Below are 26212 nucleotides of genomic sequence, written 5' to 3' on the forward strand. Positions count from 1 at the left end.
AATGCATGCTCCAAGAGCTGATCAGAGCCCTTCTCACACTCCAGATCCCTTAAGAAAAGACCAGAGCATGCGCACCCAACCGTCTGTCCCAGGCTGATGAAAGAGACTGAGGATGGGCAAGAGAGGAAGGATAGAGGGTGCAGGATCTGGGACTTGGAGAAGGGGTAAGAAGGAAGCGGGAAAAGGGTATTTATATATAAGGTACATATTGGATTGCACTTTCAAAACGTTGGAGCCCCCTGCTCTGAGCTCTCTGACCCATGTCCCCATTGACTACGGGAGGAATCACTAAAATTTCACTTGGCCATGTTGGCGAGGAGTCCTGTGGCACCTTATAGACGAACTGAAGATAGTGCCACAGGACTCCTGAACGATTCTTCATATTCAGACTAACACGGCTACCCCTCCAATACTTGCCCATGTTTGGTGATGAGGATCTGGGATGGAGTTTGGGTGCATGAGGGGTGCTTGCTAGGGGGAGTTTGGGGGACAGGTGCGGGATCTGCCATGGGTCAGGGGATTGCAGTACAGGAGAGGGTGTGGATGGGAGGGACTTTAGCATATCAGCATAGTACACAAGAGAAAGGAGATGCAGTGACTTCTGATAGACAGAGAAACAAAGAGAAAACTATTAAATACTAAAAAAGTGAGAGGCAGAGTTTGAGACAGGAACTGTCTGTAGAATATTTCACACTTGTACACATACAGAGGAACGGTGGTGTCTAAGCATTGACCGTCTAGGAATTGGGAGTCCTGTGCCTTTAAGAACTCAAGCCCAGGAGCCCGCCCCCTGCTCGGGGGCTGACAGGCAGCGTCCAGGGAAAATAAAGAAAAAAAAGACTTTGCCCCTGGAAAACTGATATTTACAAGGACATCAGGTGGCTTGTCCTGCTGGGTGACTGTTCCCACCTCTCCCCCTCCGTAAATGGGGGTTTTGTCCGTGCACAGGGTCTGGCAGTGTCCCCCCAGCCCGGGGTTAACCAAGGCTACCACCCCCCACCCCCCTGATTTTTCAAATTTCGCCCCTCTTCTGCAGCTAAAAAAAGAAGACCGATGCCTCCAGCCGGTAAATTTCTGCCTCATGCTCAGAACCTGACACACACACCCCTGCAATTTGCCCCCCTTCATCATTTTAAACACCTCCAAAGAGGAGGAAGCAAAGCTGAGGAGGCAGTGAGGGCAGAGAGAGGGCAGCGGCTACAGCGAGGGATACTGAGTTTGCTCAGTTCGGGTGCGCATGCTCAGTGCACCCAAAGTCACAAATTCTGAGAAGTTAGTGTTTCGGTCGGGGCACCGGCCCTGCCCCCGGGGACTATGGAATAGTCATGTAATCGTTAAAACGTGACGAGGTTCCACGACTATTCAATTACACACAATCTAAGCTTCCTAATGTTTTTCAGAAGGCTGGGCCGTACCTCGCCGTTCGGCTTGGTGGTTCCCCACCCCAGAGGTAGCTGCACTGCGTGAGTGGGAGTGTCCCTAGGACAGATACCATGGAAATCAAACAGAAAACTCGACCACCCCAGGTGTGTCTCCACTCCTTCCCCCAGCCTCTGCTCTGGGGGGGGGCGAGAGCTGCTTGCAACATGGCTCCATCCTACTCCCCTTCTTGCGCTCATCTAGCCCTCAGGCGGCTCCCAGCTCTGCCTGGGGGCCTCGTTCTCTTCCGCCACTGGGCATTGGCTTTGCCAGGGGGCCACCAGGCAGGGCAGGCTTAGGGCCCCCGCAATGAACCATTTCCTGCTGTCGGGGAATACAAGTTCTTGGGAGAGTTAGTGTTAGAGTTACCAAACACTTTCCCAAAAGCATGACTCACCTGTACTTCATTGCTGCCCCTTCCCTCCCCACATTAGCGACTGGCCATGTGCCACAGCTTCATGGTAGCTCCATTTGCTTTCTTGTAGGTCAGCAGCAGGAAATGGAATGTGGTTGCTGGGAAGTCAGCCAAGAGCCGGCTCTGATCCAGCTAAACTGGTCAGAGAAGCAACTGCATAACCCACCGAGGTCAGGTCAGATCAGATCAAGCTGAGGGCAAGTTGACTACCTCCGCAGAGAACCAGGCTCTGATCTGCACCGGGCCATTACTGGCAGGCCGGCGGATGTGGCCCAGGCACGAACAGAGACTTTTGCAAAGGTTGGTAACTTGGCTGCATTTGGGCACATTTTCACAGGGATGGCAACAGGCAGTTCCCGGGCTCCCAGGCTGCCGTCCCGCCAAGTTCCCTGCCTGTGGCCCGGAACCTGGCGGTGCCCGAGCACCTCAAAGAAAAGGCCAGCCGGGTGGGTTTTAAAAATGGCAAAACGACAGCTTTGTCCTTGTTCTTTGAAACACCTGGAAGGCGGGGGCGGAATTTTCCCAGAACATTGCGCTCGCTGCAGGCACCCGGCCTGGGAAATTCCAGCCACCGAAAGCAGGGTCTTAGAATGGGAAGTGTTGGGGAATCTTACTAGGCAGCGCTGCCTGCCCTGGTTATAATTAAACACATAGACGGCGCGTAATGACAAGTTGCAGCAGCACCAGCTGCGCCTTTCCTGGAGGGCTTTTTGCTTAGTAAAACCGCTCGATTCTTTTTATAGCGCTAGCCCTTTGGGACCGGAGCCGGTAGCCAAAATCAGGGTTCTCGGCCTTACTGCCCCAGAAATGGGTGACTGACTTGGCTGTTTCCTCCAGGCCAGGACTGGACAGTGTGCATAAAATGGGCAAAGCTTTGCCTCACTCAATACAGGAAGAATCCAACGGCAGGAGGCTGTTTTGCAGCCCGCAGCTCCGAGCCTCTTTCAGCCAGTCCTCTCCCTAAAAGCTCACTCTTCCAACATCCACAGAGCGATCTCTACCGGGGCCAGGATTTTATTTAGCCTCCTCCTCTCCCTTTGCTCTGGAAGACTGGGCAAGCTACAGCTGGCTGCAGGCCCGGCGTGAAGTTGGTTTCACCAATTGTTCTCTACCGTCCACGCTCAGGAGCCGATTCTCAAGTTCTGTTTCAGGACAAAAGGGATCATTCGTTCATCGTCTGTCCTCCAGATTAGCACAGCCTAATAATTTTCAGCCCAGTGGCCCTGTCTTGAGGCTACTCGCTTGGGTTTGGTCAAGCTGGTCTTCCAGCAAGGCCTCCGGGCCTGAACAGAAGAAAGAGAATCCACCAGTTCCCAGAGGTGCACGTTCAAAGGATCAATCATCCCGACCAGGCTACTGTGTTTTATTTCTAGTCTGCAGGCATCTGGCTGCTTGCATCCAGCCCCTGGTTGCCGTTCTGTCTCGACCTCTCACGACCTGGTAGTTTCTGGCCATAACAGTGGCGATACGCTGCAACCACATTTAAGTCTCTTGCGGAGAAGGGATTTCCTCCAGCCCGGCTGTAAGTTTTTGTGGCTCCTTGCTGCACCCTGTCCAATTTGTCAACATCCTTTAAACAACGTGGACAGCAACACAAGACGCAGCAGTTGGGTTTCGGTCTCCCCTTGCCATGCAGTGAGGCCAAATCTCCTACCTACGCCAACTCCTGGTGAGCCCTCCACGGAGCTCGCGCGCCCTCTTTGTCACGGCATCCTGTGGGAGTGCATGCTGAGCTGTTTGTTCCCTGGCACCCCAACCTCTATTGAAGTCACTGCTTTCCAGGACACAGCCCTCCCTCTGGAGGGGCAGCCTGCTTCCCTTGTCCCTAGACAGGTGGCGGGGTGTTTGAAAAGGCCAACGCTATGGAGGACAAGTCCATTGGACAAGATAGTCCAGGATGTCACCTCATTCCCTGGGTGTGCCTAGCCTCTGGCTGTTCGAAGCTGGGAGTGGGCTGGATCACTTGATTCCCTCCTTTATTTATTCCCTCCAGGGCACCAGGTATTGGCCACTGTTGGCAGACGGAACGATGGGCTAGATGGGCCTATGGTCTGACCCCGTCCGGCCAATGTTCTTCCATTGCTCTGCACGCTGGAAAATGCCGAACAGGGTGAGGGGCAGCATCACTTACTGGAGAAACACCCCCTTTGACAGCTAGACTTGATTGTTCTCTACCGTCCACGCTCAGGAGCCAATTCTCAAGTTCCGTTTCAGGACAAAAGGGATCATTCGTTCATCGTCTGTCCTCCAGATTAGCACAGCCTAATCATTTTCAGCCCAGCGGCTCTGTCTTGAGGCTACTCGCTTGGGTTTGGGTCAAGCTGGTCTTCCAGCAAGGCATCCGGGCCTGAACAGAAGAAAGAGAATCCACCAGTTCCCAGAGGTGCACGTTGAAAGGATCAATCATCCCGACCAGGCTACTGTGTGTTATTTCTAGTCTGCAGGAGATCTGGAGGTGGCCATTCCAGCAAACATACCTTCCCTAGGGCTAGAAGGGAGGGCTGAGTTGGGAACATTGCTCACCTGAAAAGAATTCAGGAAACGAGGGAAACCCCCACGGGGGGCTGGATTTCTGCATTATAAACACAAGGAAGGACAAATCTTGCTTAGAGCCAGGCTGATGCTCCGTTTCCAGGAAACGCTTACAACTCTGAGAAATGGTGATTAAGGCCGCCTCACGAAGATTGGCCAGAAGGATGACACAGGGAGGAAAAGGGCTCCGTGCGGTTTCCAGGGGCGAGAACCAGGAAATACAGGATTAAGACCAGAAAGGTCAAGCACAAGTGAGGCCTACGCCCCCGAAGTCCATGGCGGAAGTGCCATTGCTTGAACTGATATAAGTGAGCGCCCCCCCAGTGTGAGGGTCACATGCCTCCTTCCTTCTGGCATCAGAGCCAGGTGTGGGGCCACACCTTGGGGGGATGGGGTAAGGAGGCTGCAGCTGTGGGGGGGGGCTGGCGGCCAGACCCCTTGCTGGATGTAGAATCACGCCAACACTGGGGCCAGAGTGAGGTGTGGGGCTAGGAGCTGGGGTGCAGTTGCACCCCCCAAACATTCCCTCACACTCCCCTGGGGAATCACAGCCCAGCATTTGGGGCGCTAAGCACTTAGGAGCCAGGCAGCAATCCTGCATGGAGAGGGGGCCAGGTGTCTTCTGTCTCCCCTTTCTGTCCTCACTCCCAGCTGCTGCTGGGCAGGTGCCAGCGGAAGGAGCGACAGATCGCTGCCCTTGAGCTAGGGGCTGGCAACCTGGGCTCCTGGCTAGTGTTGCCGCTTAGCTTTTCCATCCATGTGTGGAATACATTTTCCTGTGCGCTGAGGCACGCGTGAATGTGCACCGCCCGTAGAAAGAAAAGAACCTGCCCGTGGGCGCGGGGCTAATCATCTGAGCAACATTCCACGCTCCCGAGTGGCCCCCCCCCCATGCACCTGGCTTGCAGGGAACGCTGCTCCGGGCATCTTCTCTCTGCTTTGCCCTGGGCAAGCTGTGGCTTTTGTCGCTTGGTTTCCTCGCATACAAGAGGTGGCAAATGCCTAGAGGGGCTACGAGTGTCCCGTGTACTCCGGCCACTGGGAGCCGGGACAATCGTGCCTGTGTTTTGGACTTGCCTCTGCTTGCATTGCACCAGAGGCCTCACATGCAGCTGCTCCATTGCGGGTTTGCCATCAGCAGGGGATACGTTACGTCCTTCCCCTCTGGAGCAGCTCCAACCCTTCCCTCTCTTCAGGGTGTTCGCCGGTGGATGGAAGTTGGACTGGGGATTCCACCACGCCTTATGGGAAGTAGTCAAGGGGGCCACCACACGAGTCCTTTCCTTGGCAAACTCCCACGTTTCCCGTTACCCATGAGCTCCAAGCCTCGTTCCCAGCAGTTCCTCCTCGCCTGCTCGGGTTGACTGATATTAACTGGTGTCCTCCTCTAACCCCAGTGCCATTTCAGTTCCATTCTTTGAAAGCCAACTATGCCTGCCTCTTCTCCAGCCCGGTTCCCCTTCTCCAAACGCTCACTGGTTTCTAGTAAGTAGGAACTGAGAGAGGAAGCCATCGGCGTTCCCAGCACCGTTGTGGTGTCACGGACATGGGCCCAGAGGCAACCCCAAAAACGGAGCCCCAGAAGCAAAGCAACGGAGCTTGCGGCCCTCGAACGCCGCGCCCTGGCTGCTTTCCTGGGCTGCATGAAGCACCACGGTTAGAGGGAAGGCTGGGGCTTGTGTAGACCCCAAATGAGCCAAGCGGGGATTCCTGGGGCTATGGAACACTTTACACCCTTCCAGCTGTTATGCCCACAGGCTAGTGCTTCCTGGCTGCCAGTCGTCGTCGCGTCGCACACGGACGCCCGATTAATCGTTTTCCTGACAAAGACTCCGGGTACTCACTGATCACGGCTCCGTGACAGCTCTTCAGGGGTGTGTGCACGTAGTACGTTTCGTTATCTTCCGCAGAGTAGCTCTAACGTCCATGGCTTGTCAGTCCGGCACACCCTGGTCTGGCCTGTTAGTGAACCGGATGGCCATTTCTCATGGGCATGGCCAAGTTTCCCGCAGTCTCAAGTTTGTGTGCAGCCAACAGTCCTGGTTCTCCGTGTTCTGTGCTGTTACTGAGCTCTGATTTGCCCCTAACTGTCTGCTAAGAGCACAGTGGAAGTGTTGGTAATGCTACCAGACCATATTGACCTTCCATGATTCGGCAAGTTCCCTGGTTCGGCACCGGTCAGGTTCCTAGGGTGCAGGACTAGAGAGGTTCAACCTGTACCATAATCACTCTACTATCTGCACCCCCAAACTTTCAAAGCACTATCTAAACAGGTATTTTTAGAACGCTGGCCAAGCCCCGCTACCAAGTCCATGGGCCCAGGCTGGGCTTGCCAATACTCAGCCCTGACACCTCAGCTATCAGTGCTGTTTCATGTGTGCAATTCTAGAGGCGTGAGAAAGGTCAGGCCATTTTGAGCACTGGCAACTCCTTCTGCCTTTCCCCCCGCCTCTCCCATTCAAGCACGGCATGCACCTCATGCTCTTAGCGTCACAAAGGCCAACGGGAGCTAAACTGGCTGCTGCTGCTGCTTTTGCTTCCCGATAACGGGACAATGCTCTTTATCTCCCGGATTCCTGATGTAGCCCCTTCTCAACACCAGATGTTCCCCACACATCCTGTCCACACTAGGGTGGTGGCCTGTTGAGAAACAGACACTTCTGGTCTTCCCTGGATACTAAGGGTGGTTGGTAGTTAGTGTGGACAGACTGAAACCATTTCCAGCTGGAGGGGAGGGTGGAGATCCACCATTCTTTATTTTTCAGCGTAATACAAAATTGCATCTCACGCCCTCTAGGTACATGTACAAACATCATTAATGTAGCAGCCTAGCCAGTCCATGCCAACCAGCTCTCTCTCGGCCACCCTCCACGCGCCCGTCAGGAAGAAGCCAAGAGCGAGTGGATTGCTATTCAGACCAGGGCCTGACTGTAGCTTTGTCAAAGCGAGAGGCCATGTCACTTTGCACATCGCAAAGCTGAGATCCATCCTGCCCTACTATCTACTCTCCACTGAGCTCAGTTGCTGGAGTCTCGGGGGGGAAGACAGAGAGAAGGTGGGTGGGGTAGAGTCCAGAAATAGCTCTGGACCAAATGGCTTTGCGCTACCAAGCCCCATCACCTGAAGGTGCCGGAGAAGCCGCCAGAGCATCTTTGGAGCAAGCTGTAACATGTGACCAGAACTCTAAGGGGCATTGGGAGCAGCTGACATCTCCGTGTCATTATCACGCGTAACCCCCGTGCCAAAGGGACCAGCTACAGCGATGAATTCCATGTGCGATAGGAAAGGTTGGCCTCCTAGCCAAGCAGATCACTGAAAAGGATTTATGGCTGACACTGTGACGCTGACATTCCTCTGAGGAGCTTGACTGACTGCAAAGGCCCCAGGACACGGTGTAATCAGCGTCAGAACAGGACTCAGAGTGTTTAATTTGTACCAGTTCACCGCCCCGGCCCCCCTGGGCTTGGCAGTTCACCGCCCCGGCCCCCCTGGGCTTGGCAGTTCACCGCCCCAGCCCCCCTGGGCTTGCTACATCAGTTACAAATATAAATCAATTGCTGGAGCCCCGGCACCTCTCATTACAAATTAAGCACTGGGCTTGTATCCGAACCGGTTACAGTTAAGTTGCTTCCTATAAATAGAGCCCCCCATTTACAAAGGGTGATGCGAGGGCCTTTGATCCAAAAGGGCTAGGTTAGGCTTTGCTGATGCACAGTGTGCTCCTGCCTTCCAGAGCGGACCAGCCCCTCCACCCGCAAGTCCAAAAATGTCCTGGATCGGGCCCTACCAAAATCACAATGCACGATGGCCTATTTCAGTGTTGCAAGAAGTGGTGCCGCCTCCCGTGGCCAGAGCAGTCTGCACAAGGCCCAGTCAGAGACAGGAGCTCCCGTTAATGGGGCGCTCCTAGGAGCAAGGAAACATCAGACTTCAGAGGAAAGGGCTTGTTTCACCGTCTGTGACACCTTTCTCATAGCCATGAAATTGGTAGGGCCCTAGTCACCTAGACACCCAGGCCAAGCCAAGCCACAGTCTAGCTTATTGAAAATGGCCTAGTGATTGTGGGTGCTCAGGTAGAAATGCCTCGACAGAGCCTGGCTTTCAGAGGCGGGGTGTTCAGCCCTTTGGGCCTTTGCCCCTTTTAAGGCATTTGAAATTGGGCATCCAAAAAAAATCACTAGTTACCCTTGAAAAAACGAGGCTTAAATGGCAGCCCCCAGTCTCTGAATACTTTATATGCGGGTGGCTCTTTGAGGTCTTTAAGAGCTTTGTAAAGGGGGGCAAATCATCTCTACTATACAGCTGAGAAAAATTGAAACATGCAAGGAGGGAGTGGCATGACCAAGGTCACACAGCAAGCCAGTGGCAGAGGTGGGAAGAGACTCCTACAGCCCTCTGCAGCAGCCCTGCTACATAGGGCCTCCTAGAGCTCCAAAAAATCATATTTGACCCACACCTGAACATGCACAGAGAAGCCAGCCAGGCAGGACTGGATGTAAAGCCATGTCCAAGACCGTAGGTCGTGGAATTCACTTCATAGGACTGTAAGTGACAGGAGCGATGGGTTTGACCTGAGTAAGCGACCCCAGCACTCAACGGAGCGCTTGTTAGGTTGCTGCAGAACCAGTCACTCACTCAACGGATTTGAGTGCTACTCAGCCAACAGTTGAGGTCAGAATCCATCTGTGCCCTGGGCTGACAAGCTCTGGAGTCAGGTGCTGTTCAGACATCTACTCGTTAACAGCAGCAAGCAACACAGGGCTTGGGGAAGGTGCAATGTGGAATTACGACCTTACCTAACAGCCCCTTCCAATAGTGTAAATACCTAGATCGATCTGAATTCATACTGACAAGGGAACCTCGACCCATCGCTATCTGGCTGGTAATTCACATACCCCTCCCACCTATGCTACAAACCTGAATCAGGGTTTAATATGCAGATCACGTCACTCCTGATGACGTTGGGACCAAACATTCATTGTAACAGCCATGTGCCAGCTGGGTTTGTAACTCCACTCCTACCACATTGCCTGACTACGTTCACATAGGCTTAATCAGAGGAGAAAAGGGGAAGCAATCCCTTAGTGAGTGAGGGATGGAGTATTCCCGAGTGACGTGAGCACAATCCAGCGGAGAGAGGGAAGACGACTCCCCTAGTCACGTGATGGTGAGACCTAATGAGCTACCACACAGGGGGCGGATGCAGGTCATGTTTACACCAACTGCCGAAAGCTGGTTAGCATCATAGTGCAGAGTGGGCCTAGGTGAATCCAAAGGCCTATCACTGCGGGCACCTGGAACAGAAACACACACACAGCACAACTCACGCTCAAGGACTCTATTTGGGGTTTGGCACAGAATTTCCAGTTTTGAGATTTCACTTTTTTTAAAAAAACAAACAAACTTGAATCAATGGAGAATTGGTTACAATCAAGTCTGATTCCTTCCAGAGCAAATCAGAGACATGGTCTACACGGCTTCAGAGCATTCAGCAAGAGGGTGGGGAACACACGGCTTTTGGTCAAAGGGAGATCTCCTTCGGCTGCTCCCTGAATTCCCTTCTTTCTGTAAGGTCTGGCCCTCACTGAGATACCCCGTTTTGTTCACCCCGCTGTAAATTCACATGGTTTCCCTGTCCCAAGAAGTAACAAAACCCGCCAAGTAAGTGTTTTTAGAACAGACATCCACAAAAGTGCGCTTCCCATTGATCTAGTACGTGCACCCCGAGGAGGGTAAAAAAGCAGCTCTGGAGTTAACCGAGTGTCCACAAAGGAGTAAGAGGTTTGTGTGTAACATTCTCCCACAGAGCCCTGCCAACACATTTCAATAATCCTTTGGCTCACTATGTTTCTGCTGCCCCTCGGGCCTCTGCATAGACCTGCCAAGGTGCCCGAGTCCTGCGGCAGCATCCTTCACTTGACACCGCCAGTCTTACGGGAGGGAATGATCGTTTGCCCAGGGAACCATGCGGCAAAGAGCCACTGATCCAGCCAAGTATTATGCTATCTACTGAGAGGCACTGAGGACGGAAAGATGCGCAACCCTCCACGTGCCGTGGCAACTGACTTTCTGACTCTCTGGGCACTGACAGACACGTGGTCATCCACTCCTTTCCAAGGTGGCGAGATAACGATGAAGCAGAAGATAGCTGAACTAGTCATGAAGCCTTAATCGGCCCAAACACGCCAGGATCTCATGCTGCAACGAGCAATGACAAGTGGGATACATCCAAACATCGGCTGCCCACATCGCTACTCCCCAACCTGTGTCAAGCTTAGGTTCCAGAGACGCTGCTGAAGATCGAGCCCTGTTGGTTTAGCAGATCCGTGTAGAAAACATTCCTGTGGCCGTACTGCAACTAGACTGCTGCTCCTTTGTTCCTGGCATTCATAGGCTTGCGGAGGGCGCTAAGTATTTTGTTATCGAATTAAAAGAGAAAGATGGGGCTCGTCACGCCCTCCAGTAAGAGGTTAATGTGAAAACCAACCAAAACTCTTGGCCTTTGCGCCAAGGATGCCCAAAAGGGCCATTTTCTGAAGCTGTCTCTTTAAACCATGAGCTCATACATATGCCGTAAGGCTAGCTGCAGAGACTCTCGCTCCCTGTGTGCCATGCACAAACAGCGACCACCTCATCCCCATCTGAGACTGACTCAGCTGTTACAGCAAGGGCTCTGGTTACTAAGACACATGATGCTTATAAACAAAAATGATGCTTTTACTATCGTTAACTCATGTGTCACAATCTGCTGGTAAAGCGACACTGGGAAATCAGGGCCAGGTTCAGCACTCCTGACTCAAGATGAGCAGTGCAGCGCACCACCGAGCACGCCCCTGAATTCAGTGGGGCTGGGTCATAACCTGGCCCTACATGAACAGAATAGCTCCATAAAGCCTTTTATGAAACTTGCCAGCTAGTTCCAGGCTGTCACTCCCAATGGGCCTCCAGGCCTTTGGTAGGATGCTTGGATTGCAACACACCCAACCACGTTTTCCTCCAGTCTCCTTCAGGAAAGTTCAGAGAAGGGGCAACTGGATATTGGCCCGGTTGTCTGTTTTGAGTGGTTGGGAAAAGCAAAGAGGCTGCAGCCGGCTGTTCGGCCATCCCCTTTTTGAGAGTGGGGGGCATGGGGATAGGGTTTCTCAGCATGTAGGGAAATGCATGGCCCTAGAGAATGTTAATGGAGGCGGAACAATCCAAACAAGGTCAGCGGGCCAGCAGAGATGGCTTGCCCCACTCCACTGCGTCCGCAATACAGGTCAGTTCTTTTTGGTACCTCGCTCAGCAAGAGGGGAGCCGAGTGTGACCTACTTCATCCCAACGTTTTCCACTGGGGGCAGCGCCACATCCTGGGTGTACTCCCTCCTGAGCACGATGCAGGGCGGCGACGTTACCTCCCTTTGCTGGCGGTCGCTACCTGCCTGCATTGCACCTTTGTAGTGAGCCCCCCGCCATGGGCCCAGGGCTCTTCATCTGTCCTCCAGGGCAGCGCTGACCCATTCTGCATCGACGTGGCAACGAAGAGGGTGTGAGACGTCCGAGGCCTGCGTCCAGCTGCACAGTTCTGAGCTTGGCTCACCGCAGGCGCCTTTTCCCTGGTTCACTGCATGTCAGCACCCGGCTCTGACTATTGGGGAATCCAGCTGGCTTTTATCACGGGCCGCAGGACCCCTTGGCCACCAGCTTACGGCAGAGTTGCTGGCGGCTGATGTGAAGAAGAAACCTGAACAAGTGCCAAGGGACTTGATTTAGCTGGAGGGGGCGGGGAGGTAGCTAGCGAGGTGCTGGAGGTTTCTGCAAGAGGTCTCTGCTAGCTTCCAAAACCAGCTTGGCTTTCTTTGTTCCGGGGGAGAAAACAACTAAGCGGAGAGGGGGCTGGAAGAGGGAAGTGGGACAAACGTTCATTTCCTTTTTAATCTGCAATATAAAGGTTTTAAATATGCACATTAAAATAATTGGCTTTTAAAAAAGAGTGCCCTTCCCCCGCTCCAGCAGGAACCTGCTTGGCTGGGACATGGCCATCGCAAAGTCTTTCCCTTAGTCCCCGCAGACGTGCCGTGGGCGTGTAAGATCCTGAGAGGTGAATGACGCAAGCAAGTCGTCCTGGCCAGCTGCTGCCCTCCGCCGTGGCTGTGGAAGTCCTGCGGCGATGTCCATGGCTCGCTGGCCGCTCAGGATTTATTCCAGCCCCAGGATGTAGTTGATACCTTGAACCAGTCCAATGATCACAGGCTGCCAGGCCACCAGGTAGCGCAGCCAGTCGAGTAGCTGCCCGTACATGACGTGGGGCCTTTCCCAGCTGTAGGCGGGAAGAGTTAAAGCAGCAAAACCAGGAAGCAGACACACACCGGGGGCTAGCTCGGACGGCTGCAGGCGGGTGTCTTAGCTAGCCGAAGCCTCCTGCGTGCAGCCCCTTCTGACTAGAGGATGGTAGAAAGATCAGTGATGGCAGAAAGGTTAGAGGAAGCGGACCCAGGAGACTACATTCAGATGACAACCTGAGGTAACAGCCTGCAACGAGGGGCCTTCCAAAGCAGAGCGCGCACAGCTGGGCTTTCGCGTCCAGGCTGTGGGCAGCATAGGCAGTGCTGGGGCCTAGCATCACTCTGCTAACCCTTCTTGTGGGCAATTCCCTGGCCCTCGCCCCTCGCAATGGCATTTGGAACGATGCAATCCAGGTGTGGAGGCGTGTCCCCACCTCACCGCACTGTGCTGGGATGGAGGGAGGGTTTCTGGGCTGGGGGTCCCCCCCTCAAAAGGGGTGTGCTACACAGTGTGCTGCAATCAACTGGGTAGTGCAGAATATCCTTCAGCGCTGGTCTGATGAGGGTAGGATCAAACCTTCACCCTCTTTCAGCCCAGCACTGTAGCAGCAAAGGTGCCAGGAACGAGCAGTCAGAACCTGACCTTGCAGCAAGCAACAGGCAGGTACATCTGATCTGAGGAGCAAGATGGGGCCCTACTTACCAAGTCCCAGATATAACATTCCCCTGCCTCTAGCACTACGGCTACACGACAAGCTTTTTCTGGAAGAGGAAGTGCAAATGGAGCGCTCATTTGCATTTTCTCTTCCGATCCTTTTTGTGGAAGAGGTTTTTGCGCAAAATGGCGCCATCTACACAGCGCTTTTTTGCATAAAAACCTCTTCCGCAAAAAGGATCGGAAGAGAAAATGCAAATGAGAATGCAACATATGCATATAAGCGCACCATTTGCTTTTCCGGACAAAGCTTGTAGTGTAGCTGTAGCCTTACCCGCCCTAATAAAAGCCAAGCCCATGCACAATGGGAGGAGAGAAGTGCTTGCATCATCCCTGTGTGCAGCCTGCAGAGGGGATGTGCTAACAGGGGGGCAGGATCTTTTAAGGGGTGTCTGACACTTGGCCCTACAAGTGAACCTGAAGTGGGAGCTCAGTGGTGCGAGGTAAACCTTCATCAGGTGATGCGGTCACCTCTAATAACCCACGTGGATGGGGAAAGGAGCCAACGGGAGACGGACGGAATCAGCCCAAGCAGAACGGCCATGTCGACACAATTTAAGAATGGTGCTGGGATGCTGCTTGATAAGAACAGGAGCTCTGGAGCCAGAAGTTAGAGCTAGATTTGGTGTATGGCTAGTAAGCCTAATTGGTGGACAAAATAGTGAGGGGAGGGGCTATTCCACTCCCACTTCTTGTCTGGGTCTGGCTTTGTGGGGAGAGAGACGGGTGGTGGACAAGGTGGGGGCTAACAGAGTGAGCTTCCATCATGGCTGCCACTTCCACCTGCTCCTGGGACACCCACTTCATCCCCCTGATCCTGAGAAAGGGCCCAGCAGACCATAGAGGCGGCCAGATGACTCCATCACTTTACTGGCTCCAGTTGAATGCCAGGCAGCAGCTGGGCAGAGAGGCCTTTCAAACAGCAGAAGCACCATGCGCTTTGACACGATCTAGCAGCCGGCCCAACAAAGGGGTTTTCCCTCCCAAAACTCCCTCCAGCGCAGGAAAGGGCATGAGGGACGCTGTTAAAACAAATGTGACACATCACATTTCCACTGCTTTAACCTGCTTTCCTGCTGTATCTGCCGCTTTCAGAAAAGGTTACAAGGCTTTTTAATGGGGCGTTTGCCTGGTACCAAACAGGCCACTGTCTGGGCACACTAACCCCCCAGATCTTGTTTAAAACTGGGTCTTGTTAACACCTGCAGCCCCTTTATTCCATCAACATTAATATAAGGGAGAGAGCAGTATAGACAGCTGAGGCTTAGGACAAGGGAAAAGCAAAACTTAGGTAGAGAAACCTATCCTGGGTCCCCTTTACACAGGGCTCTAGTTTGAAGCATTATGCAAATGTCACTCACTCCAGGAAGGAGAGAAGCATCCTGTTTAGAGGTGAGGGATTAAGGACATGGAAACCTTTTGTCCAAGTTACTGGCAGGGCCTGAATTAGAGCTTGGGGCTTCCTTACTGACTGGCAGGCTCATTCCTCTTCCCCGTGCCAACTTTGTGCTCAAAGGACCTGATCTTTGCTCCTCACTCAAGTCAATGGTTTGGTCACCGATTTCAGGGAGGAGCCAGAGAAGGAGCGGAAGAGCTGGGATGAGAAGCAAGGTGTTCCTCTCCTCTCCACCCCATCTCCAGGGCAGGGCTGTTGTGTCGACTGGTTAATAAGTTTGTGGCTCCCTGTGAAGGTGCAAGGCTAAGAAAAGGGAAGTTGCTGGGATTTGGTGCCATGGCCAGAAAAGGATACGGGTTACTGAACATTCGCTTGAGATCCACCTTCTCTTTGCAGTACGGACACGTCTGCTTCTTCCCAACGATGCACCAGCCGCGGATGCAGAACTCGTGGAATCTGAAGGGTGGCAAGTTAAGGGAAGCTGCTTGTGGGGGGGGAAATAAGAGACACAGCAAGAGAGCAGGAACACTGGGATTAGAACTCAGCACCCCCCGGTACACAAGCCCTGCTCGAATCACAGAGGAAGCCATTCCGACCTGCATAAGCAGCCATGTATTTGTTTACTTAAAAACACATTGGCAGCAACACAAATAATTCAGCATGAATTTAGACTTGCTACTGTGCACGGAACCATGCATGAGCCAGGTGTGCTCAGCTGGGGATTCCCCATCTGACCCTGGTTCCGTGTGGCATTTCAGCGGAACCCAGGGCCAGCTGGGAACTCCCCAGTTGACCCCAGGTTCCGCACAACATTTCCCCAGAACCTGGGGTCAGTCCTCAGCTGACCCCGGGTTCTGAGGAAATGTTGCGGGGAACCTGGGGTTAGCTGGGGAGTCCGCAGCTGACTCCAGGCGCTTCGGTGTTTTAAAGGGGCAGTGCCGCACAGCTGAACCATGGATCAGCAGTGTGACAGCTGCCCCTTTGAAACGCTGCCTTGGGGTTTCAAAGTGGCAGTCGCACAGCTGATCCCCAGCTCACCTGTGTGGTGCTGCCGTTTTGAAGTACCTCTTCTCCCCTTTGCTGCTTCTATCTGATAGAGGCAGCAAAGAGGGAGGGGGGGGAGGAAGTGACTAGTTGACTAGCCCTTAACATCCTTAGTAGCCATGTCACTGACAGAACCGAGAATATCAACCTGGCCAGCTAATCCCTCAGGATCTGGCATACGAAACAGGTTTAATGGTGGGGAAGACAGTGGGAAAGACATGATTGTCTACTTGCACCGTCTGCAATTCTCCTAGTCTAGACTGCCCAAGGCTTTCCATTGTAAGACTGTTTTCAGTTGTTTATAACTGTGTCAGACCTAAACCATTCAGGCTGAAGCTAAGGCTGAGCATGGACAGAGTGGCCGATATAGAGAGGCTGGAGGGACGGGGCAGAAGGGACTGTAACCACTACAGAACGTTCCCCTCTTGAGCTTAGAATTGAGCTCTGTGTTTCCAAATCTCAGCATGCCTCTGCGGTCTAGCAACTAGCCGTGAACCCAGACTGCATGGACTGAGCACAAGGGCAGTGCACCGACTGCTCCAGGTTTATCCGCGTGCTTACAGCTCCAGGAAAGAACAGCCAACCGCTATCCCCACTGAACTGGAGTACAGACCCGCCACTTGGTTTGAAAGGAGTTTAGTTAATGAGGAAGGGGCAGCTGGAAGAGAACACAAAATGCTGATTCTACTACAGCTCCTCGGGGCACCTCATTAGCCTCTCCAACCACGTCGGAAGCTGGCCATTTATTCCCGCTGCTCTTTGATCCTGCTTCCAGACCAACAGCTCTCTGCCTCTTACCCTGCAGGATCTCAGGGGATTTTTGTCACAGGACTTGAGAAAGTAGAAAATAATTGAGACTATCTTCTATTTTGTTGACTCCATGAACCGGTCCTAGGCTGCCTATCCAGCACCTCAGCCAACCATCTTGTCATGGCATCGGGGGGCATCACACATTGGGGAAATTCCAGCCATGACTAACACCCCATATTTCTAGAAGTTGAAGATTAAATTAGAGTAAGGAAGTCAGAGTAAGAGAATACATTGTTATGTTGGCAACAGCCATCCAGGGATAGATTGCTGCCTGTGTCATTCACCACCCCACTGGCTTCCAAAATCTCCTTCTATAAAACACTCTCTTTCTTCGAACTTTAGGCTCAATGCCAACCACTATCATAGAATCATAGGACTGGAAGGGACCTCGAGAGGTCATCGAGTCCAGCCCCCCGCCCTCAAGGCAGGACCAAGCTCCGTCTAAGACATCTGTCAGGGATGGTGATCTAACCTGTTCTTAAATATCTCCAGAGAGGGAGATTCCACCACCTCCCTTGGCAATTTATTCCAATATTTGACCACCCTGACAGTTAGGAATTTTTTCCTAATGTCCAATCTAAACCTCCCCTGCTGCACTTTAAGCCCATTACTCCTTGTCCTGTCCTCAGAAACCAAGAGGAACAAATTTTCTCCTTCCTCCTTGTGACACCCTTTTAGATATTTGAAAACCACTATCATGTCCCCCCTTAATCTTCTTTTTTCCAAACTAAACAAGCCCAGTTCATGAAGCCTGGCTTCATAGGTCATGCTCTCTTGACCTTTAATCATTCTTGTCGCTCTTCTCTGTACCCTTTCCAATTTCTCCACATCTTTCTTGAAATGTGGCGGCCAGAACTGGACACAGTACTCCAGCTGAGGCCTAACTAGTGCAGAGTAGAGCGGCAGAATGACTTCACGAGTTTTGCTTACAACACACCTGTTGATACAACCTAGAATCATATTTGCTTTTTTTGCAACAGCATCACACTGTTGACTCATATTCAACTTGTAGTCCACTATGACCCCTAGATCCCTTTCCGCCATGCTCCTTCCTAGACAGTCGCTTCCCATCTTGTATGTATGGAACTGATTGTTCCTTCCTAAGTGGAGCACTTTGCATTTCTCTTTATTAAACCTCATCCTGTCTACCTCTGACCATTTCTCTAACTTGCTAAGGTCATTTTGAATTATGTCCCTATCCTCCAAAGAAGTCGCAACCCCACCCAGTTTGGTATCATCTGCAAACTTAATAAGCGTACTCTCTATCCCAATATCTACATCATTGATGAAGATATTGAACAGTACGGGTCCCAAAACAGACCCTTGCGGAACTCCACTTGTTATCCCTTTCCAGCAGGATTTAGCACCGTTAACAACAACTCTCTGACTACGGTTATCCAGCCAATTATGCAGCCACCTTATCGTGGCCCTATCTAAGTTATATTTGCCTAGTTTATCAATAAGAATATCATGCGAGACCGTATCAAATGCCTTGCTAAAGTCTAGGTATATGACATCCACCACTTCTCCCTTATCCACAAGGCTCGTTGTTCTATGAATCTGTTGTTCTTGAATAACCAATACTATCTATTTCCACATCACTAATTACAGCTTCTCCAAGCCAGTCAAGTACTGCTTGTTCGCTTGTTGTTTCCTCTTTTCACTTTCACATTATATAAGGCAACACACATCCACCATGACTCAAATGTCCTGCTTGGTTTCAGCCCCTGTACAACTAGGGATGTGAATGGTTAAACCGGTGGGGGTGGAGCAGCTCCCCGCTGCAGGTAAGAGGCTGCTCCAGCATCAAGACTCCAGCCCGGCCGGAGCAGCCCCAGCTCGGGCGCACCAAAGGCAGGAGTACTCCAGCTCAGCCAGAGCAGATCCCCCCCTCCCCACATTAATCAGTTAACTGGTTAAACATTATATAGAATCATAGAACACTAGAATTGGAAGGGACCTCGACAGGTCATCAAGTCCAGTCCCCTGCCCTCATGGCAGAACCTAACACCATCTAGACCATCCCTGACAGGTGTCTGTCCAACCTGCTCTTAAATATCTCCAGTGATGGAGATTCCACAACCTCCTAGGCAATTTATTCCAGTGTTTAACAAATACATTGTTAAATGCCCCCACTTTACAAACATACAAATAGTTTTCACAGCCGGCTTGTTAACACCCTTATTCCTAGGCTGCTGTTCGCAGTAGGTGCTGCATTCAGAGCTGGGCAGCTGGAGAGCAGTAGCTGATGGCTGGGAACCCAGCTTTGAAGGCAGCGCTACGGGCAGCAGCAGCACAGAACTGCAGAAGCAAGGGTGGCAAAGCCCTCCTATTCCACCCTCACTTCTGCATAATGTCTGACCTTTGTGCTGGGTGGGGGGGGGGGCGGTGCTAAGGCAAATTTTGGGTGGCTATAGCCCCTGCGAGCCCCTATGAGTGTTGCTCCTGCCCAGGAGTCTGACCATTACATTATACATGACTTTTTTTGCTGATCTCAGTGCTCAGACTGGTTTGTGATTCAGTGCAGCTCTTCAACTGCTGAACAATCAACGCTGCGTCAGTCCCACCTTTTTAGTCTCAAGACAAGAAACCTGTGTGCACGTTACTGCAGCCTTCAGAGTCCAATTTCCCTGAAGTAGCGATGATATCAATATATAGTTTAGGAACAGCAATTGCTGCAGTATACACAGTACTTTAAAGTACAGGTTGAACTTCTCTAGTCTGGCACTTTCTGGTGTGGCATGATTTTAGTGAGCTGAATGTCCACTTATCACGGATGTCGCCAAGTTTCCAGTAGTCCCATAAAGTCTGTTTACTAGATCATGGCAGCTAAAGAGCAGGTCATGGAATTAGTTCATGCTGCACATGGCAGTCTCCTGGCTTTTAACAGACACGTGATCTGTGAGGATTATCGGTCTGTAGACAATGCTTTGTCTGAATACCCTCAATCCCTCCCAAACTGCTCCGCTCATGAAGTGTCACATACTAGGACCAGTGTTCACACTCGGCCCGAATCCTTATTCCAAACAAAGGTGGCTCTAGCCTTAAAGACAAGTGCAGCCCATCGCTATACGCTTGTTTGCAACATGGCCTCTATTTAAGGCCAAGTTTAGACAGCTGAGCTCCAGTAATGTAAGCAGGGTGTCAGCTTTTTAACTGTGCTATCAGCAGAAAACCCACAAGACCTTTAGCAGAGAACACTGCACAAATCATTGCATGCATGGGACCAGGAAGCTCCAGCGTTACTGGAACACTGCGTGGTTACGCTGTTTGCAAAGCGAGTTGCGTTCTGAAAACCACAGTATTTTCAATCTGAGTTGTGTGTTTTGGAGATTTCCTCAAACAATACCTGCACCTGATGCACATAAAGCAAAACAGAACTAGGATAGAAGCAAGCAAGAGGAGCATGACAAGAAAAAACATCACATAGGAAGAAGTAATCGTTCCTCTAAAACCCTGCTTTGAGGGACAGCCTCTATTGGCCAAATGGCTATCCGCAAAGCTTTGGTCTTTGGACACAGTGCATCAACAAGGGTCAATTCATGCTCCTTTTGGTGGTGTGCATGCATCTCCACTAGGTACTGGACAAGACCAAATTGGTTTCCCATAAATGACCACACAATCAGATGTAAATTACTGAGTTACTGCCAGCTCGGACTGGGTTTAGAACTGGTGACCCAGAGATACCTTCCCTTGGCAAATCCCCTAATGACCCAGTGGTCCGATTCTAGGCAAACTTACACTGTGCCTGCTCCCAAAGCAGAGCGTGAGGGATGCAATTCTTGGAAAATAAGTAGGCACGTCATCAATAGCACAACCCCTTACTGAAATGCAGCCAGGGCTGTGCACCTGGCTCATGTGTGGTCTTTTTCTAGAGACAATAAGGGAAGAATTTGGCATCCAGCTGAAGATGGAAGTTGGGGAATGTAGTATGAAGTTACCCAAACAGCAATTCTGACCAGATTCCAAATAATGACCCACAGTGGGTGGCATGCTGCCTGGGGAGCTAGCTCTCTGGCGGCTTCACGGAGAGCAAAGGATACACATGATTGCAGGAGAGCCTGTACGTGTTCTCTATTATCCCTTCTTCATTGACATCTACAAAGATCTGTTGGCCACACACGGCGCAGACACTGTCAGAAAGGTGCTTCGTGGGCATTCCTGATGCACTGTAGAACTGAACAAGATGGGGAGGGGAAAATGGGGAGAACACAAGCCAAGAACTAGTCAGAATTAGTCATAGAATCCTAGAATACTAGAACTGGAAAGGACCTCGAGAGGTCATCGAGTCCAGTCCCCTGAACTCACGACAGGATCAAGCACCATCTAGATCAGTTTTTTTCCCCATGGCCCCCTTCTGAACCTTGTTTACCTCTGTGGCCCCCCTCATAGCCACTGTTAGTTGGAAAAAAAGATACACAATTTACCTAATGTTCTCTTTTTCCATGTGGCCCCCTAGAGGTAGGGCATGGCCCCTGGGAAGCCATATGGCCCATGGTTGAGAACCACTGATCTAGATCATCCCTGACAGATGTCTATCCAACCTGCTCTTAAATATCTCCAGAGATGGAGATTTCACAACCTTCCTAGGTAACTTATTTCAGTGTTTCACCACTCTGACAGGTAGGAAGATTTTCCTAATGTCCAACCTCAACTTTCTTTGGTTCAATTTAAGCCCTTTGCTTCTTGTCCTATATTCAGAGGTTAAGGACAATAATTCTTCTCCCTCTTCCTTGTAACAACCTTTTAGATACTTGAAAGCTGCTATCATGTCCCCTCTCTGTCTTCCCCTTTTCTAAACTAAACAAGTGCAATTCTTTCAGTCTTCTCTCATAGGCCATGTTTTCTAGACCATTAATTATTTTTGTTGCCTTTTTCTGGACTTTCTTCACATCTTTCCTGAACTGTGGCACACAGAACTGGACACAATACTCCAATTGAGGCCTTATCAGTACAGAATAGAGTAGAAGAATGACTTCTCGTGTCTTGCTCACAACACTCCTGTTAATGCAGCCCAGAATGATATTGGCTTTTTTTTGAAACAGTGTCACACTGTTGAGTCATATTTATCTTGTAGTCCACTATGACTCCTGATCTCTTTCTGCAGTACTCCTTCCTAGACAGTCGCTTCCCATTCTGTACGTGTGAAATTGATTGTTCCTTCTTTAGTGGAGTACTTTGCATTTGTCCTTATTAAACTTCACCCTATTTACTTCTGACCATTTTTTTTGCTTGTCTAGATCATTTTGAATTACGATCCTTTCCTCCAAAACATTCGCAATCCCTCCCTACTTGGTGTCATCTGCTAGCTACAGGTTGAACGTCATTAGTGTGGCACTCTCTGGTCCAGTAACATCTGTGGTCCGGCATGATTTTAATTATCTGGATGTCCACTTATCATGGGCATGGCCAAATTTCCCACAGTCCCATACAATTTGTTTTCAGCCACCAGTCCTGGCACTCAGTGTCCTGTGCTATTATTTAGCTCTAATTTACCCCTAAATGTCCTCTAAGAGCCCAGTAAGCAGTGGAAGTGCTGGTAATGCTGCCGAACAATACTGACTTCAAAGGGTCTGGCAAAGTTTCTCGTTCGGCACCAGTCAGGTCTCCAGGATGCCGGACTAGAGAGGTTCAACCTGTATCATCATCTTTATAAGAATGTGCATCCACTAAGAAAAAGCTTCACTCCTCACAGTTGAACTAAAGGACTCTGGTGCATGATTACAGTGTAACTGGCAGAGAGTGTGGCCCAGTGGTCACAGCAAGGACCTGGATCAGGATCTTGTGGCTTCTAGTCTCAGCTCTGCCGCTGACCCACAACGCCAGCCCCTCGTTCCTCCTCTGGAAAGTCTGACCTCGCCCACAGCTGTGAGGCTTAAGTCGAAAAAGCCCCACATATCAGTATAAAGCTTTAGTATTTCTATGTAATGCCTTTGAAAACGGGAAAACGGAGACCGACTATAGCCTGTAACCATCAGGGACCCCCACTGCTCGAGAAAAGCATGTACTATTTAGTAATGGAAGAAGCTGTCTGCTTTGTCTTGGGCAGGCTCTGTCTGTCTGTGTGACAGAGAGACTGACTGTGTGTGTGGGGGGGGAGAGAGAGTGTGAGTGTGAGTGAGTGAGTGTTCGTTCTTTTTCCCTGTGTGTGTGTGTTCGTTCTTTTTGCTGCTGGGAAAGTTTCTGAGAGAAGCCCTGCACTCTCTCTAAGACAGGGAATGCTGTCCTGCTCTTTATTTGCCCCCACCCCTGCTCTGCAGAGATGGGGTATATGTGGCTGCAGTGCACTAGGGCAGTGGTTTTCAAACTTTTTTTCTCATGACCCATGTGATGGAGAGGAGGGGTGCTGACCAGCACCTGGCAACTAAAGGATTAAACTTAGGCAGCTAGCTGGGGGTGTTGGCAGAAAGCCAGGAGAACCAATGGGATACAGTGCTGAAATTTAAAGTGTAAATACATACCTACTGCTGTTTGCTCCGTGTGTGAGTTTAAGCCAGGAGTTGGGAGACAGAATGATTGAAACCCAGGCAGGACTACCCTGCCTCCAAGGAATTCGGGGCATGGAAGTGGACTGAACCATAAAGGAATCGTGAGTAAATAATGGGAAAAAATGTGTATTTAGTCGCCATCAGGGTATTTTTCTTTGTTTTGCTTGTTTGGCTAAACTTCTCTATGTGTATCTATGTCTTCCCTCCTCCATTCACTGGCTGTGTCTACACTGGGCCACTTATTCCGGAAAAGCAGCCACTTTTCCGGAATAAGCTGCGAGCTGTCTACACTGGCCCCTTGAATTTCCGGAAAAGCAATGACGATCTACTGTACAATTGTCAGTGTTCTTCCGGAAAAACTGTGCTTCTCCCACTCGGGCAAAAGTCCTTTTTCCGGAAAACTGTTCCGGAAAAGGGCCAGTGTAGACAGCCCAGTAGTGTTTTCCGGAAAAAAGCCCCGATCGTGAAAATGACAATCGGGGCTTTTTTCCGGAAAAGCGCGTCTACATTGGCCACAGACGCTTTTCCAGAAAAAGGGCTTTTCCGGAAAAGCATCCTGCCAATGTAGACGCTTTTTTTCCGGAAATACTTATAACGGAAAACTGTTCCGTTTTAAGCATTTCCGGAAAAAGGTGCCAGTGTAGACGTAGCCATCATGTTTAAACTACAGCCCAAAGAGCTATGATTCTTTGTGTTTTGATCTGTTCTCTTCTTAGTTGCTCTGTAATACCTAGCAACCAAGCATGCTTTATGAAGGATATCTTTGTTTTTTGTTAATAAAATCATCTTTTTTAGGGCAATGATTTGATTCTTGTGTCCTGGAAGGTAACAGGAGGTCTCTGTACGTGTGTCTGCCTAGCCAGAGAAGTCAGCTATGAGAGAGAGTTTGTTTTCTGTGATTTTTTTGTTTCTTTTTTCAAGCTCTCTTGGGGCAAAAGAGCTTGGTGTACCTCCGTGAAGGAACTCAAGTGTTCCCACCTGTTTTTTCAGGGTTTAAATCACTTGATGGTAACAGCCTGTCTTCTAGAGACCGTGCATCTGTAACTCTGGGGAGGGATCTTTTTTTGGGGGGTAAGCAGAGGCTATAGAGGCAAGGTATTTAAAATCTCTTGCAGCTCCTACCATCTGCACTCAGAGTGCCAGAGTGGGGAACAGCCCTGACAACCCAGTTGAAAATTGCTGATACCTGCAACTCAACATAATTATATCTGTTGACTAGAGTATGAACTCTGGGGCAAAGCCGGGGATGAGGGGTTTGTGGTGTAGAAGAGGGGCTGCAGGATAGGGTGGCTTAGGGCTGGGGCTCACCTCCGGCAGCTCCCAGCAAGCAGTGCAGCTGGGGTACTAAGGCAAGATTCCTGCCTGTCCTGGCACTCTGGAAGCATCCAGGAGCAAGTCTGGCTCCCAGGTGGATGTGTGCAACTGGCCAGAGGGAGTACTGAGTTGGTGCTCGGGGTGGGGGCAGTGCACGGAGATCTTAAGTGACTAGTGATTTTGGGAGCCCGACTCCAAACAGCTTAAAGGGACACGATTCTCTGAAGATGCCAAGCACGGGTCCCCTGAACAATCAGATCCCACTGAGGTGTCATGCTAGACACCCAAAGACTTAGCCACCAGTCAGTTCCTTTTGAAATTCTTGGCTGTTTACATCTCAGCTGTGTGTTTACACAGCACGACGGCCACACCGAGAATCCGATGTAAAGTGCAGGAGCTAAAAAAGAATAAGGTGCTATTTGAAGGTGAGTTTAACTCTGAATCCAGCAACCCCTGGAGTGCAGCCACCTCTAGGATGGCCCAGGGCAGCCATTTAAAGAAGGGAGGAAAATCCAATTGAAACTGCAGGCGGGGTTAGTGAGCAGCTGTGACCTCTCCCCCCCGTAGAGGAAACAGAACAAGACACCCCTAGCTCTGTGCAGAGAGCCTTGGGAGCGCTAATGGCCCCACACGAGCCGGATCATTCTCTGAGCAAGACCCAAGATCCCTCTTCAGCAGCCCAGCTCCCCCAGCACTAGGCTGGGAAGAGGCAGCCTGCTGAATCAGCCACACCACTGGACACCCCTTTTAGCTATAGCTGGGTGTTGACAGGAGGTCAGTCAATGTGGCATTTGAGTGAGTGGCTGACTGCCTTGGGAGCCTCCCTTCCAAACATTAATCAGGCCTGCTCCTATTCAGCTGAAGAAATCACAGCTGGAGCGGTATGTCGGCAGAAAGAAAACTGAACCAGCAGGCTGCATTTTAGCCCCAATCTCACTTCATTCATCACGGTCGCTGCGTCTCACTGGACAGCCTCTCTCAGCCCCGAGGAGGTGGGAGACCAGCATGAGAAATACTATTTTAGGGCCTTCTGCTTCTGAGAGGAAGGATTCACACCAAAATTACAAAACAAGTCACTGACTGGAGCTTGAAGCAGCAGAAATATGTTTGATGATACAAGTAGTACCAGTCTGGATCAAACCAGTGGGCCAGCTAATCTACAAGCTGTTAGTGGCCAGTACAAATTGCTTCAAGGAAAGTGAAACAGTGGACAGTTATGCAACAGTCTTCCTATGAGGAAGTTTCTTCTTTAGCCTTATGAGAGAGGATCTGGCTTACATCTTGAAACCAAGTTTGTAAACTTTCTAATCATCCCTCAACCGTAACCTTTAGTCAGATGAGCAGAGGAGCAGAATGCAAGAAAGGATTAGTCATATCTAAAGCTCCGGGTCTTACTGATTTAGCTGCAGGATGTTTCAAAGGTGAATTATGCGGTGTAAAATCTATTCCTTGTCTCAGTTTTAGTGTTCTGCTTTTCAGTTTCATTCTCCATTTCTTGTATTATAAGAAGTGCTCAATTTACCTTCTCGCTATCTTGTTCCCTCTTGGTTAACTCCTCTCCAAACCAGAAAGTTCTGACCTTTTCAGTCTCCTGTAAGGAAATCTTCCTACGCCTCTAGCTACTTTTGTTACCAGTCTCTGAATCTCTTATCTGAGGAAGGGTGCCCACAATTTAACATGGTATTGTAGCAGGGCAAAAAAAATGGCTTCATATAACCGCACAGTAGTATTTATTCCAGTCCTCATGTATTCTAATACTGTGTTCTTGACTGGAGACTGCACACAAAGGTAGCCTTTTTCACTGAGCCGCCCGCA

At 50.7% G+C, this 26212-nt stretch overlaps 1 protein-coding gene across 1 annotated transcript in view; it reads right to left on the reverse strand.

The window, feature by feature from the left end:
* Positions 1 to 8772: 8772 nt before the first annotated feature.
* RNF121 (ring finger protein 121) overlaps positions 8773 to 26212 on the reverse strand; it is a 39406-nt gene continuing 21966 nt past the window's right edge. Inside the window, exons 7-9 of the mRNA XM_075919655.1 lie at positions 20639 to 20772; positions 15096 to 15197; positions 8773 to 12665 (exon numbers count right to left, since the gene is read on the reverse strand). Of these exons, the coding sequence (XP_075775770.1) occupies positions 12545 to 12665; positions 15096 to 15197; positions 20639 to 20772 (357 nt within the window). The 3' untranslated portion in view covers positions 8773 to 12544. The remainder of the gene's footprint in view (positions 12666 to 15095; positions 15198 to 20638; positions 20773 to 26212) is intronic.

Source organism: Pelodiscus sinensis, chromosome 1 (genome assembly GCF_049634645.1).
Source record: "Pelodiscus sinensis isolate JC-2024 chromosome 1, ASM4963464v1, whole genome shotgun sequence".
NCBI classification, from domain to species: domain Eukaryota; kingdom Metazoa; phylum Chordata; order Testudines; family Trionychidae; genus Pelodiscus; species Pelodiscus sinensis.